Raw genomic sequence first — 16,113 nt, 5'->3', positions numbered from 1 at the left:
AGCCCTGGAGCAGCTCTGGAGCCTCCTCTGGGCTCTCTGCAGCAGCTCCAGGTGCTGCTGCTGTGTCCCCAGGGCTGGGGCAGCTCTGCAGGTGGGCTCTCACCTGGGCACAGGGGCAGAGAGGGAGAATGATCAGGGATGAAATCAGGGATTTAAGCTGAATGTTGTAAAACAAGTAAGAAGGCACCAGGAAGGCAGTGTAAGGATTAGGATTGGGAAGGAGTTACTTGAAAGGAATCTGGTTGAGGAAGGTAGCAGAAAACCTAAGACACTTTTCTTTCTTTCTTTCTTTCTTTTTTTTTCCATTTAAAGATTTTATGCAGAAACCATTTGGGATTTGAATGGGGCTTGGAGATATTTTGGTCAGCTGTCATAAAGCCACTCATTGTGAGCAGGAAATGAAACTGCCATCTTGTTTCAAAGCCACGCTGTAACACAATGAGAGCAGTTCCCAAAATACTTCCCTGTGCCAGGGAGCAGCCTTGGAGCTCAGGAAGCACCTGGTCCACTCTGTCTGGGAGGCAGGTGGGGCAGCCATGCTTTCACCAGAAGCTGCAGCGTTCCTGCTTTAGGATTCATGGAGAAAAGCATCCCAAACAGATCCTTCACAGGGTTTTGTTAGCTTCAGGGCTTTGTTTTTAGCAAGTCCTGATGCACTGGGGGAGTTGAAGAAGCAGGGAAAAGTTACTTTTTTCCTCTTTTTTTTTTTTTTCCTGCTGTTACTCGTAACCACCCAATGTTTAAATGAGTTACCTGGAATGGACGTGTTTCCATTGACAAACTCGTGGATTATTCTTAAAATTGAATGTGTGTGCACGGATTTTGTCCAGTTAAATGAGATATTAAACTGTAAAATTTACTGAAAATGTTGAGACCTCAGAGCCCCTTCCATTGCCTAAAGGGGTTCCAGGAGAGCTGGAGAGGGACTGGGGACAAGGGACAGAGGGACAGGACACAGGGAATGGCTCCCACTGCCAGAGGGCAGGGATGGATGGGATGTTGGGAATTAGGAATTGTTCCCTGGGAGGGTGGGCAGGCCCTGGCACAGGGTGACCCTGGATCCCTGGCAGTGCCCAAGGCCAGGTTGGACAGGGCTTGGAGGCACCTGGAACAGTGGGAGGTGTCCCTGCCATGGCAGGGCTGGAATGGGATGATTTTAAGGTCTCTTCCCACCAGCCCATCCTGTGATTCTGTGACTCATCTTCTGTCATCAGTGGCAGGACAAAACATTTCTGAGTGACTTCACTAATGAAAGCAGCAGAAGAATTATAACAAGGAGATGAGGCCCAAAATAGCACAAGGCCAATAAGTGTGAGCTGGGAAATGTCACACTGAATTTGAAGTTTTAATTAAATCCCAGAAAACGTTATGGGAAAACGGTAAAATGGTTTCTAATCTACAGCTGTCTTGCCGAGAGGGAGGCAAACCTGGGAAGAGTTTTCACAGATCTTTGAGGGGCTCATAGGGCCCAGCTGTCAAATTTTGAGGGGTTCTTTATTCTTTCAGCTTCCAAAGCTCTGCTGTGTTTGGAGACAGTGCAGGTATTTTGGGATGGCTGGAGGTGTGGAGCTGCTCATTGCCTGTGTGGACAAGAGCTGGTTTTTGCACAGTCTTTAGAAAACTTCCTTGCCTTGGAATCCCTTCCTGCAGCTGAAAACTCCTATTTAGTTTTCACAAATTGCAAAGGAGATAATGGATTGTAGAGCTGGCCCAGAAGCTCAGTCATGCAAAGAGGAGGAGGAAGAGTGGGAATGCTCCAGTGTGATTTGTCTCCCTACCTGCAGGTTTGATCTCCAAAAATAAAATTCCCATCTGTTGTTCAAGTTGTCATCTCTGCTTAAAAAGCTTTGCAGCCAGGCTAGACCCCCTTGGTGTAGAGGGAAGAAATGTTCCCTACCAGTGGCTTCCTTAAATCCCTGATTCCTGATGGCTGACTTGTGGAATGGTGTCATCCAGCTGAAGCAGGATATTATTTTATAATGTTTCACAAATTATCAAAGCCCTGAGGTAATTGCTTGTAGGATTGGAATGCTAATTAAAGGAATTAATCTCTGGTATTCCCAGTGTTGCTTGTGGATAATGGGAAGAACCTTTTCCATGCACTTTCCTTGTGGCACCAGCACTGTCCAGGGCATCCAGCAGCACCTTCCAGCACCTCCTTCCATGAGGACCTTCTTAAAAATCCTCATGGATTTTTAAAACTTCAGGAAACTTTCAGTGCTTGGGCTCAAGGCTTTTCATCTCACATAAAAGTCATGAGGAGCTGAAAATGATTCAAAATGAACATGAAAAAAAAATTGTTAGGAGGAATCATGACAATATTCTGGGATTTGGGTGCCTGAATTTTCTTGGATAAGCTTTTGACTGGAGTGTTAAACCAGGTACATGGAGAGAGTTAAAAATTGGGTTTCTAGTTCAAGCTTAAGGGTATTAGAAATCAAAATTTTAAACTGCTCCTATTAATAAAATTGTACAGTGTTTGCTATACTAGACTTATATATATTATATATAGTAATTTAACAGATGAGAATCCAATTTACTAAAAGATAATTTTCAAAAATACAGAATTCCAAGAAAAAAAAGTGCATAAAAAGAAGATGGCAAATCTGTGAAATGCCTTTTTTCCTACATAAAATGTTCACAGATGTTCGTGGCTCTATGTATACCCAAATAATTCAACATTTTTTGATAGTTGATCCACTTCTGTCAGGCTCTGCTCTTCTCACTGGGCAGTTCATCCAGTTGGATTCGGTGTCAGTTCATTCAGCTGGATTATTGCAGTGTATTTTTTATGATATTCATATGTGACTTCAGGTCCAGATCCCTGGATTCTGTGTCTCAACATTCCCACTGAGCACAGACCCTTCTCCTGGCTGGCTCTGGGAGCCCCATTTCTAATTTAAGAGGGGATATTGGAGCATTCAGTGAATTAACTTCGCTGAAAGGCTCAATTTATTGAATAGCAAAGACTAAGCACTGAAGACTAAGCCTTGTATCAAAGAAATCCCAGCCCTGCCAGATCCTTGGGATGTCTCTTCCTGTGGGATTTCAGTCTCCTGCTCTGCTCTGCCCACTCTGTCGGGAGGGCCTCTGAGCAGTGGCACTGTGAAATTAAGGAGTTTTTAAAAAGGTTTGAGTATTAATCCTACAGGGTTGGAATAAGTTTGAAAAGGAGCTCAACTTTAATGCAGTTATGTTCAACAAATACTGTCAGGAGACCAAAGTATATTTAGGTATTCCCAATCAGGCCACCCTTCAGAAGTGATTCAATTAAAAGATTTAACAGCACAAGATCCCATTTTTGTTCATTTTTCTGTTGATTTTTGTTACCCAGCACTGTCCTGTCAAACAGTAGAAGATCAGAAAATCCTCAATCCTTGTTCAGGAATATTGCTTGGAAAGGGGATTCTGTGCCAGGCTTTTGGATGGGGGTGGGGGGGAATCTGTTTATGTAAGGGAAAAAACCTTCCACAATATTTATAATTATATAATTATATATATATACACTTATATATATATATTATATATACTTCAGGCCCAAATTATCTTTGTCCTCACCCACTGGTGCTTACAAGGAGTGCAAGCATAAATTGTTAGTGTGATTCCCCTGGAGATAATTGAGAATGGACTTCTAAAGGTAATAAAGCATAATTGGCACCCAGAATTCCCAAGTGGGGTTTGGGAACCCCGGATTAATCTTCCTGCTGCCCTGCAGCTGCCATACCTTTGGCATTACCCCCACCATGTTTTTCCCTTTATTGTGGGAGATAATTGCTGTCATCATTCTGTGATTCCATAATTATTGCAAATAATCACAGTGCTGTGACTCTGGGCCATTTTCCTTACAAGAACACATTTGTGTAGATTGCAGAAATTCCTAGAAACAGTTTTGTGGGATTTGATCCTTGCATTTCAGTGTGACTGGCAGAGTGATCCTTGTGTAGGGTGCCTGTTCAGGAACGTGGGCTTCCCTGTGTGAGATCCACTCTGCTCTCTTCATATTGCTTAATTGTCTCATGTGTTAGCATAAAATTTAATTGAATTTGTAATTTGAGTTGGAAAATGCCTGAATATTCTGAATATCCCAACAAGACCACTCGTGTTGTGGGTGAGACAGAGCACTGTTGCATTTGCAGGACCACATCCAGCTGCAGGTGGAATCTCTTTGGCACGATAAGAACCTGAAACGCTTGGGAATATATTAAATTATTGACATTTTTAATATTGGGACATTTCCATCCCTGAACCTGCTCTGTGAGCAGCTTTTGAATAGCCTGTTCACTGAATACAGGTGACTAGAAACCCAAGTAGAGAAAATAAACAGATGGAAGTGATAAATCCAAGGAGCAGTTGGGAACAGCAGCTTGTGCTGGGGTAGAAAAGCTTTTGTTGAGGAGATTTATCTGAAGAAGTAAATGAAAATGATAATACAGAGATTGAATCAACTGAATTAAAACCTAAACCCAGCAAAATAGGTGGTTAAAAAACTGCAAGGGTGCAAAAGAGTAAACACAAGCTCCTGAGGAGTGTTTATGCTCAGTATCTGATTATTCTTTTTTTTTTTTTTTAACTCCTTTTTAATGCATTTTATCTGCCAGGGGAGTATTTTTAAGAAAATGCTTGTTTCTTGATTTTTATAAGAACATATTAAGAAAACAGTTTTAAGAAAATATTTCAAGGAAAATATTTATTAAGAAACATTGGGGTTTGTTGTGAAATGCATTTTCATGTGCACATCTGTGTCAGTTTAAGGTTTCCCTCCCTTAGCTTGTGTTGTTGTAATACAGAAAAGATTTGGATTTATCCAAGCTTATGGCTGAGTCAGGGGTGGTTCTCTTGTGGCATGAGAGCTCATATGGAGACATCCTGGTAAATCTGGATGGAATTCTGTAAGGAAGAATTCCCAGAGGTGGTTCTCTGTGTGAGATTTGGTTTTGTAGGAGGTAAATATAATCAGCTCTGGCCTGTTCTCAAGCAAAGTGCATTTCTTTAACTTACCTTCCAGATCATCTTGAAATATCAAAATATTTGTTGAGCTGAGCAGCAAAATAATTTACTTTTGGGTAAGAAGAACTAAAAATTCCAGACAGAGCACACACCCCACTGCTGTTCCTCAGACATTTTGTGATGATGACGATGGTCTTGTGGTCAGTAGAAGAATCCCTGAAGAGCAGAAATGGTGTCAAAGTGCTGAAGGATTAAAATGCACATTTTTCCACATGAAGGAAGCCAATTATTACTGGCATGAGCAGTGTGTAGAGCACTCTGTACTCTGCAGATGCAAAGATATCATCATGGTGACAGCTCTGCCACAAAGTCATTTTCCAAAAGTTGGATTTGAGCCAGAACATTTTTTTTCTTTTCTCCCCAAGAATGAGGAAGCCCAAAAGCAAAGATGCAGTTTATTAAAAATTCATCCTGTCAAAAGTGGAATCCCCCTGGGATTTATTCCAAAGCTGTGCAAGAAAAAGCAGACTAGGTCCAGGAAGTGTTGGGAGATACTTTTGGGGAATGTATTTCTAGATATTCCTAGGGTCTGTTTTTATCTCCCAGGTTTTTTTAAGCCTTGCATGGTAGAGTTTGAAAATCTGGCTTTCCATGCTTATGGCAGTCTCACATCAAGGTGTTCTCACTGATTTCAGTGGAATTGTCCTTTAACCCTGGAGTGTTAATTTAGTGCCATCTCCACCAGGTAACTCTCACTGTTGTCAGCCTTGTGGCAATTCAAGGAATTATAAAGGGCATTTCCTTCCATGCCTGTGTTCACCTCCCAGACCCTCATCCTAAAATGTGACAGCTGCAGGGCACTGCCATGAGATGGTGGAGGCAAATCTTGTTATTATCAATAATTTCGGTAATTCTTGTTTTAAAGGGACGTTTTTCCAGCGTTGGGGGAGGGTGACAGGCATCTGTTGGTGGCTGTTCCATATTTTTGTGTGCTCAGAGGAGACTGCAGCACCCCAACAACAAAGGTTTTGTCAGTAAAAACAATGACCCTGGCGAAATTGTAAAGGAACAAAATGATGTGCAGAACAATCATCAAGTGACTAATGAGAGCAAACAAAGAACTTGCAAACAAGCCCCAAACTCCTGACAGCAGAAAACACAAAGCTCTGGGGTAAGGGAAAGTGCAGAGTGTGTTCATGGGCACCCAGCTGAAAGGAACGTGGGGCTCTTGTGGTCTTCCAGTGTCCATTGTTCCCCTGTTTGCCGTGGTGAGAGCTCCTGCAGGGTGTGGGAGAAGAGGAAACTCTGAGTTTCATCAAACCTTGTGTCAATTTAAAGAGGCACTTTCTATTCCTGACATTATATTCTCTTCCTACCTCTTGGTCTGCTGGTTTTATTCCCAGTTTTTCATGTGTCTCTGCTCTTCAGCTGGAATATCTTGTGCTTCCTTGGTGAGAGCTGGTTTGAGCAAATGCACTCCTGGATAGCACGTGGTCATGCAGGATGGGGATTTGGGGAAAACAAAAAGAAACAGGAGAAATGAATTAGCCTGACAGCAACAGTTGTGTCAGTCAACTGACTGTCAGCAGCAGCTGACAGTCCTGTGTCACAGGACAGTGACACAGTTATAAAAATTCCTTAAAATTATTTTCTGTGGAAGTTCAGGACGGAGCAGAAGCCAGAGAGGATCTTTTGGTGGGGACTCAAACCCTTCTTCACTCAGACCTGCTGGCATCCTCTGGGCCTGCTACAACAGGTCCATGTCTTTCCTGTGCTCAAGACTCTGGATCTGGGTGCAGTGCTCCAGGCACTGGATTTCAGATATTCCCAGGCAGAACTAGGTGGTGATACTTCAAGAGTGAGTTGCATCTGGACCTCACTAAAGCAGACTCATCAATACAGCCTTTGTGTGTGTAAGATTACAGATACAGATATCTGGGATACAGATAATTTTACAGCCTTAGATTAGCCCTGCATTGCTTTGGATGCAATTTCCTGAGTTAATCCAAAATCCTGATTTTACAGAGCTAAAACTTGGGTGCTCTCCCTGCAGGCTGAGGAAGTCCAGCACTCCTGATCTGGGGAAGAGAGTTGGGGTTTGCCCTCAGCTTTCCTTAGCAGCTTTCTCTACTTGCACAACTCAGCAGAAAACCAGGATTTTTCCCCAAGAGGGAGCCTGCAAAGGGCAGGCTGGGCAGCAGCTTCCTGTCATTTGGAAGTCAGGCTGCAGCCCTGAAATCCCCGATGGGCATGGACAGGGCACAGTTGTTCCTGTGGGATCTCTGGGAATGCTGGAGCCTGATGCCAGCAGCTCCAGTTGCTCCAGGCAGGTTGTTCAGGGGACACTGCTGGGGCTTTGAGCTGGGCTTTGTTGGGAATTCAGACAGAGATGTTGTGTTTTGTTGACAAACACAGCCCTGATTTACTTCTGCATTGAGGGGGTCGTGATGGAGAGGAAGGGATTTCAGTGCTGCAGGGGTGGAAGGGTTAAAAAGGAGAAATAAGCAGCTTTTCTTGTGTATTAGGAGAAACTGATGCCAGGAATCAGCATTTTTAAAGGAAAGTGACTGTGGAATGGAGCTGTTACCCAGAAAGGATGAGTTTCCTGACCTTCCTTCCTCCTTCTCCTCACGTCCTTGGGAAGTGCTGTTCCATTTCACGGCTCTGAATAGTGCTGAGTGTGGCAAATCCAGCTGATCCAGCCTCTTGACTTTGTTCTGAGTTTTAGATCAGTTTTTAAAATGCTTTATTCTTCACTGTCAGATAAAAGGAGATTTGTTGCTCTGTTTGGGCTAAAATACAGAGACTTCTCACCCTAGAAAATATTGAAGTTGATGCCTTAATTCTAAGCATACCTGTTGACCAATTATTATTGTCTGTACCCCAACCTTTCCTTTTAATATTAATTTTATCTTTTCTGACACATAAAAATTAAAACCCTCAGTGGAGTCTCATTTACCAGAATCATTCAGCTGAAAATTCCCAGACTGTGCCATCCGTGAGATCACTCTGTTTATTTAGTGGATTGGAGGCAGGAGTTTCAAGCACAAGCACTCAAAAAGCTTCACCCAGCGTGTTTGCTCTGCAATTCAGATTGTTGGGCTTTTAATTTTAAGTAAGGAAAAGTTTAGAGTAATTACAGAAAATAAAGGATGAGAACCCAAGTCCCTGTTCTTAATGGATTCCAAGTGGTTTTCAAAGCAAAGCAGATTGGGGATAGATAAAAGGGGGTTTAGTGCAAATGAGAGTAGGGTGGTGAAAGAATTTAATTTTCATTTTTCATATAAATACAGTCACATACAAAATTATTTTAGTATAAATATAAAATAGAGAGTGGAATCTATGACACAGATCTCCCTTTTGATTTGGGGGCTTGACTCCTGAACAGGAAAATCACTCACATTACCGGGATGCAGTCCCATTGCCTGTACAGAGGAGTTACCACTCCACAGACACAATGATTTTTGTTCAGTTCATTTCTTTCCCTTATCTTTCTGTTTTCAGGCTGCAGCTCAGGCAGGGGAGGGTCAGCTCTCATTTTGTGCTGTTCCCTCCACCCATGTAAGGAAATTCCTTGCCTTCCACATCAGTTCTATTGTTTCCGGCCGAGCGGTGGCAACTCAGGGGAGCCTTTGCCAAGGATTTCAGTGGCAAAATCAGCCCTCAAAAACTGTTGGGTGGCATCAGCTCAGAGAAGGATGGATGTTTTGAAATAAAAACTTAATCTCACAGAGCCATAGGATGGTTTGAGTTGGAAGGAACCTTAAAGATAATCACATTCCACCCCTTGTTCGAGGATGATGGTTCTTGTCACAAGCGTGGGGTGAGGGAGTTTAAAATGCATAAAAACATAAATGTGTGTTTGCAAATATCAAATTGTTTCTAGGCAGTGGTGATTCAGATGAGACTGGTGTGAATTAGTCAGTGAAACCCACGTGGCTTTACAAGTGTGCCTTTAATTGAGGGGTTTTAACCTAGCACTGGTTTTGGTGCCTGGTGGTTAAATGAGAGGTTTAGTTTGAACACCTGAATTTAAAGTGTAAAATTATTACCCAGGGCTTCAGCACAGATTTTAGGAGTTTCTGTACAAGACAAACATGAACAGAATACCAGGAATATTTCAGAAATAAATGGGATAACAGGGAAAACTCACCTTGGTGGCTTCACACAACTCTGGTCTCCATTGTGTTGGGCAGAGAGTTTCCATTTTTAATTTCTGTTTGCTTTTAAAATAAAAAATCCAGAGTAGTTCAGCTTGTTCTCTGTCTTCTCCAAGGTATTGAAATGGTAATTTTTAAGTGGAGTGTGGCTGAGACCTGTTAGTGTTTTAGTGAAGAGACCTCAAAGTCAGTCACATAAATGAAGATGAAAATTCTACACAGGGTCTTTTCCACATTGTATGTTCTTTTAAATGAGTAACAACCTCCCAAAGGCAACCAAATGTCCTAATAATAGCTAAAATACTTTCATTTACATATTTGCTTTTGAGGGAATTTTCATAGAATGTAGAATGATTAAAGCTAAATTTCCACAATGTTTTGTATCATCTCTTGAAACAAAAAAAACCCCTCCTGAAAATGATGATCTGAAGTGGGACTGAAGTTTTGTTTCTGGGAAAAACTCTCAAAGTTATACATGAAACTCGGATGTTGAAACCTTGTCCCATTCCCTCTGTATATAATTGTATTGGTTTGAGTTAATATATAGGGTTTCTTTTAAAATAGGTTTTAGTTTTGTTGTGTACCCATTGCATTTATTAACAACTTCAACTCTTCTCAGCCCTAATTCCAGCCTTCGGCTTCTCAAGCTTGGACACAGGGGGAAGTAGTTTTGTACCTTTAGTGTGGCAATTCTTCTGTAAAGAAATGATTTCTGAAAAAAAACAGTGACTTTTTTCTATCCTTGGAAGTTGTAATTTTGTGCTACTTAACTTTGTATTATCTTGGGTTTGATGCCAGATTTGTTTTTTTTTTTTTTAAAAAACCCCTTGATTTCCTTTTGAAGTTGACAAAAAGACAGGTTTTTCAGTGGGATTGTAATACAGTAAGTGATTTAGTGCTCTCTGGAGAGTCAGAAAGAGAACAAAAGCCATTGTAAGGAATAATGGGTGTTGGGTTTTTTGATTTTCTTTTTTTTTTTTTTCCAGTTTCCCCTTCAAGTTGTGTGATGAGAAATTTTGAAAAGACTTTTCCTTTCAAAACCTGTGATGTTCAGTGGTTTGGGTCAGGGCGTTTGTAAGTGAATGAGATTCAGCTGATAAAACCCCACGTGAATGTTAATTTATATCCTACAGTTCAGCAAGTCAAGTCTTTTGTTTTAATATGAACACATCCAGCTCGATGTAACAATTACCATTTTATAGAAAGGCTAAACCCATTATTATTGCAAGTCTGGAGCCAGCCAGCTCTCTGATGCTGTGGCTGATGGGATGTCACCTTTTCTGTGCTTTTTAGCCTGTGCTGGAGCTGCTTTCTCAGCCCTGCCTGTGTGATACTGCAGTGACTTTCAGAACTTCAGTTCTGGCTGCTCTCATCGGTATTTAACAACTTCATCATATTGAAACTGCTTTTAATTAAAGAAAGGAGCCAGGCTGTAATGCAGTTCTCACATTCTGACAGACCCGTGTGCTCCCTAATGTTTTGCCACACTTTGCTCTGATGTCCTTTCTTAAATATCTTTATTTTTTTAATATCACGCTGTGGGGGTTTCTGGCATCTCAGCAGAGCTGTGGTCATTGCGGGAGGAGGGGGGAAATAATGAAGTTAATATTTCTCCCTCTTGTTTTTTTTTTTTTTTTTTTACTATTCCTCGAGCTGCAGGCTGCAGCTGGACATGAATTAATCCCCAGTGCTGCGTGGATGATAATTGGAGGGAATGAACACGTGTGGGGCTGGGCTGTGTGTGCCTGCCGTGTCTGTGTGAGCTAATTGTGGGGGCACTATTTACGGTCAGTGAAGAGGAATAGGCCCTTGGCATCCTGCCTTTCAGCTGACCTATTTTAGCCATCTATCTTGGAGAGGGATCAATCACGGCACACAAGTACCAGCTTCTCTCCACTGGCTCTGCAGAGCACCCAGAGTGTCAAAACCCAACGCAGAGCTCAGCATTTAGGACTTAAATGTGATGACACGAGCCCTTCGTGTGGGGTTTGACACAAAAACAACATTTGGGTTTGATATGGAGCTGGGAAATTCTCCTTTATGGAATCGTGGCATGGAAAAAAAAATCACAGCTGCTTTGCAAACTGAGCACTTAGAATTGCTTTGCCAAATTGAAATTATTTCTTTACATTTCTTAGCAGAGCTGCGCTCCAGCCCTGGTGTTTGAGCTGAAAAGCTTTAGGAGCAGATAAAAGTTGACAGTTCTGTTTTGGGGGAGTTTCAGGCTTCCCGTGGTCCCCCAGGGAGAGCACAGGCAGTGTTGGCAGTTTCACCCATCATTTGTATTCTCTGTGAGCACAGGCCTGAGCTGCTCTTGGGGCTGCCCATCTTGGATGTGAAATGGGTGCCCTTGGAATGGGGTGGTGACTCTGGCACTCCTGTGGCACCCAGGGCTCGTCCCTTCAGGGCTAAAAGCACAGGGAATGTTCAAATCCTGTGAATCCCAGCAAAGCTGCCGTGCCCACAGCAGCACAAGCAAGAACTGAACCTGTGTCTGTGTATGGCTGCCTGCTTTCTCTGGATTTGCTGCTGGGAATTTCCTGATGTATTCCTCAGTTGGCTCTAAGCTTGTATTACATAATTCTTGAGATAAGAATTTTTTAAAATTCTGTGTAACAGAGTGTTTGGTGGAGCTGACACCAGCCCAGCCTGAATGAACCTCTGAGCAAACCAGCCAGAGTGTGGGGGCTTGGAAGGAATTCCCAGTTTGCCACTGGTTTGCCATAATGGCTTCCTGATGGCCACAGAACTACCAAGTTTGAGGCAGGTTTAATGTGTAAGGCTGGAGGAAACAATCTGCCTCTGCTAAAAATTCCTTTACACTTGGAAGGTGGAGGATGAAGAAAATAGTGTAGTGTGAATTGGATTTGGGATATCAGAGTTTGGATGTGAGAATTCCAGTCCCACCATTTGACTTTCTCCTCAAAGCATCCCCCACTGAAGGTGGCTGTGTGCTGCTGGGAAAACTTTGCAGAAGGAAGATCTCTTCTGTTCTTCCTAACTTCTGAGGGATTTCATGAAACCATGCACTGGTTTGGGTTGGAAGGGACCTAAAAGCTCATCCAGTTCTACCCCTGTAATGGGCAGGGACACCTTCCACTATCCCAGGTTGCTCTGAGCTCTGTCCAACACTTCCAGGATTTGTGTCTGATTTATTGTGTCTGTTCACCTCACCTTAAACGTTGGGCTTGATTTTTCAGGGGAGAAACTATTCCTTAAGTCCTGCACAATTTCACTCTTTCCTCCCCCTTCAAATTTTCAAAATGATTTAAACAATCAAATACAATTTTCTAGAGAAGCACATTCTCGAGTTTGTTGAAATGGAGTGTGCAGTTTCCATGAATACGCTGTTTAAATGGATATCTGTGAAATACAACCTATTTCAATTTCATATCACATATATTTAAATACATCCTGAGTTAACTATTTAAATGACATTGTCAGTCACTTGCAAAGTCATATTTAACACAGAACTTGTGTAACCTGCTCTGTGTGATGTGATTTTACAGCTCTGCTCACAGCAGAGCTTTGGGGCTTGAACTTGGCTGTCACTGCTACGTTTGGGATAAATTTGTGTTACTTATTTGGTATTTCTGTGCACAGAAGAAAGTCAAGTGGCAGCTATTACTCAGCTGGTTTTGATGAGCAAACAGCTGGGGACATGTCCCATCCAGATGTTGAGTGTCCTGGCACCACTCCCTGGGGAATGCTCTGGTTGGCAGCACCCCCTGGCCTGGCACCTCTGCGTGTCTTCCTTGCCCTCGGTGACACCTCCCTGAGCATTGTCCCTTCTCCAGAGCTGCTCTGCCCCTGGGAACAGCTGGATGGAGATGCCGGGATGGTGTTGCAGTGCTGTGTGCTGCCATCTAATGGGAGCCCAGCACTGTCATTCCTCCCGCGGGAGTGAGTGAGGGATTTTCCAGGTCCCTTCCCACCCAAACCACTCTGGGGCTGCGATTGTATCAAAGTGCAATTTAAGTTCCTTTTCACTTGAACAGTTTTACTCAAGACTTGTGCTTCCTGCACTTCTCTTTCTGTCCACTCCCTCACAGGTGTAAATCTGCTAAAAAAAAAAATGGTGTGAGCATCTTGCAGGTCCCAGGGTGATAAATTGTATACAGAGCTACTTCCTGCTTTTCCTGATTTTCTTTATTTCTTTCCCTCGTGCAGGCTCTTGATGGAAATATATATGATCACCTTAAGGATTATTTAATGGCATTCAGCAGGACTGAACTAGAGACATGCCAAGCTGTACAAAACACTTTCCAGTTTTTACTGGAGACTTCCAGCAGGGTAAGTTTGAACTGAGTGATGCTTTGTAACCAAATCCTTGCAGCATGGACAAATCCCCAGGCCCTGAGATTTGCTTCCAAAATCATGACAGAACTGAAAGTTTGTTATTTTTGGTTACTCCTGAGTGGTGTTAAGTTAAAAGGCACCAGACAGCTTTCCTGGGGAGAATTTTTACTCCAGCACCCAGACTTCCTTCCCCTGAGTGCATTTGCATTCAGAGATGCTGCGTTCTCCTCACCCTGCCCGTTTGGGAGGGGAAATTGCAGCTGAGGGTTCTGCAGGGTGAAATCTGGAGCAAAGCCCCAGGAAACTGCTTGGATCATTCCTTAATAATTGTCTGTCAACTTAAAATCCAAGCTATTACGCTGTTTTCTCCCTGGAATTAAGAGTGGCAAACACAGCAAACAAATTAGAGCCCTGTCATAGACGTGGTTTGTTTGCTTTGTCGAGCAGCCAGACTGAGAGAGGCGTGATCGCTTCCAGGGTAATTTTGATACTTAAATAATTCATCTGCTGGGCTAAAAGAAGGGGAAAAAAAAAAAAAAAAAACAACTGCCATTGAGCTCAGAAAAAGCTGCTTTGGTGCAGTCATAATATTCCTTTCTACCTTACCCACCCACCCAGAAACAGAGCTCAGTCACACAGAGACCTGGAGCAAAAGCTTACTTAACACATTCCTTATTTACCTCCAAGCAAGTGATCTCACACCTTCAGAGATCTAAAGTGAGGGCATGAAAAATGGGCTTCACCCTCAGCTTTGAATTTACTTGGCAGCAACTGTAAAAATAATCAAAACACCATTTTCTCTTCAGTTGTAGAAGGACTTCCAATAATTTACCTTGGGGTGTATTATTCAGGTCTGCTTCAAATACCTTCCCCAGAAATGCTGGCTTGGAATCTTTCAGCCAAACAGGCTTCAGTATAATGCCTGCATAATTAATTTTTCACTGTTGTATCAGATCCTTTGTGTTCAGAATACTCAGAGAGCTGCCTGGCTGGGACTTTGATCCAACTCTAACCCGCCACATCCAAACATTTCCTTGGAGCAGGAATCCTTTCCTCAGATATTTGTGTGTGCTGAGGTCGGGGTGGTTCAGAGAGCTCCAGGTCTGGCTGATTTTGCACAACCACAGGGTCAGGCTGTGTGTGTGAGTTGTGTTTGTGCTTTACTCCGTGGGCACAGTGCCTGGAGAAGGGACAGGAGTGTAAATCCAGCTGGCAGGTTTGAGCAGGGCTTTTACAACTGGTGTCTACAACTCCATTTGCTTCTCTCCTTGTGCTTCAGGAATGTGGGGAAGAAAAATTTGTGTTGTTTTGCTGCTGAAGATGTGCTTTGCTCTGAATATATTGACTGGTGGATTTTGCCACAAGCTTTGCTTATCCTTTCTTTCCATAACAGGTTACAGTAATCAGCCCAAGAAAAAAAGAACACAGAAAAAAAAAACATTTTCTCTCCACCAAAACCCATCCATGTCTTTCAAAAGCAGCTTGAGTTGTTAAACATGTAATAAATTTGTTAGCAATTTAGAATAAACCTGTCATCAAAGCAAAGGTTTTAAATATTTATTGGGGGTTTTGAATGCTTCACCTGTTCTTTGTTAGTTTGCAGTACAAGCTTGGCAGGCTCTGCTTGGAAGAGACACTCTAGGTCATTGGGAGGAATATTTTTGCTCTTCCATCTGAGCTACATTTCTGTTTGGAGGATGGAATTAAATTGTATTTGCTTTAGGAGGACACAAGTTGCTTCCCACAAGTGCCAGGGATGGCTCCTTGGATGGGCAGGGCTGGCTGACACCTCATGTGGTGCAGATTGAGGGAAACAGCTGAAAACCAGATTTTGTGTATAAAATGCAGGTTTTTCATAGTTTTATCATTGTTGGTTGTTGGAGCTTTGGAGATTTTATTCCTCCTGGGTCAGGGTGGCCATTGTCATTCCTCTGACACTGGAATGGGAACACTGACCCAAAGGGGGCAGGGATGGATGGGATTTTGGGCAGGAATTGTTCCCTGGGAGGGTGGGCAGGTCCTGGCACAGGTTCCCAGAGCAGCTGTGGCTGCCCCTGGATCCCTGGCAGTGCCCAAGGCCAGGCTAGACAGGGCTTGGAGCAAACTGGGAATAGTGGAAGGTGTCCCTGCCCATGGCAGGGGGTGGAATGAGATGATTTTTTAGGTCCCTTCCCACCCAAACCAGTCTGGGGCTGGGATTGTATCAAAATGCAATTTAAGTTCTTTTCACTTGAACAGTCTTACTCAAGACTTGTCCTTCTTGCACTTCTCTTTCGGGAAAAATAAAATCTGATTTTCTTTGGAACATTTTCTGAAATTCCATTTGCTGTTTTGAGTAACATTTCCCTCAGGTTTCTGGTAAGAGGGCAAATAATTTCCTTTATCTCATGTCTGACTGTGCCCTGTTTCTGCATGTGGGATATATTTAAAGTTTGATTTCAGGTCTGCTGTAACCTGTCAATTGACATTGGCTTCAGAAAGAAGCTGTGTAAGAACATTGATTTAATTACTGAACAACAGGAAATCTATTTGGAAAAGTTGCAGCTTAATCCCAAGGATACAGTGTTGCTTTGGAGTATTTTTATTCTCTTTTTATCAGTTGTCCAATATTTTGTGCAAATGCAGGATTTCATGTGCTGGGCTTGCACATCCTCCCAAACCTCCTGTTCTGATAACAGTTGTTTTCATTTTTAACCATTTATTGTGG

The 16,113-nt window shown here is 42.7% G+C and overlaps 1 protein-coding gene across 4 annotated transcripts in view; it reads left to right on the top strand.

Moving 5' to 3' along the window:
• FCHSD2 (FCH and double SH3 domains 2) overlaps positions 1-16,113 on the top strand; it is a 131,656-nt gene that overhangs the window by 76,051 nt on the left and 39,492 nt on the right. For all 4 annotated transcript variants that reach the window (XM_053971488.1, XM_053971489.1, XM_053971490.1 and 1 more), the window contains exon 9: positions 13,278-13,400. In XM_053971488.1, coding sequence (XP_053827463.1) covers positions 13,278-13,400 — 123 coding nt within the window. The remainder of the gene's footprint in view (positions 1-13,277; positions 13,401-16,113) is intronic.

Source organism: Vidua macroura, chromosome 2, assembly GCF_024509145.1.
Source record: "Vidua macroura isolate BioBank_ID:100142 chromosome 2, ASM2450914v1, whole genome shotgun sequence".
NCBI lineage: Eukaryota > Metazoa > Chordata > Aves > Passeriformes > Viduidae > Vidua > Vidua macroura.
Note: the sequence above shows the minus strand (reverse complement) of the source record. Positions and strands in the feature narration are given on the sequence as shown.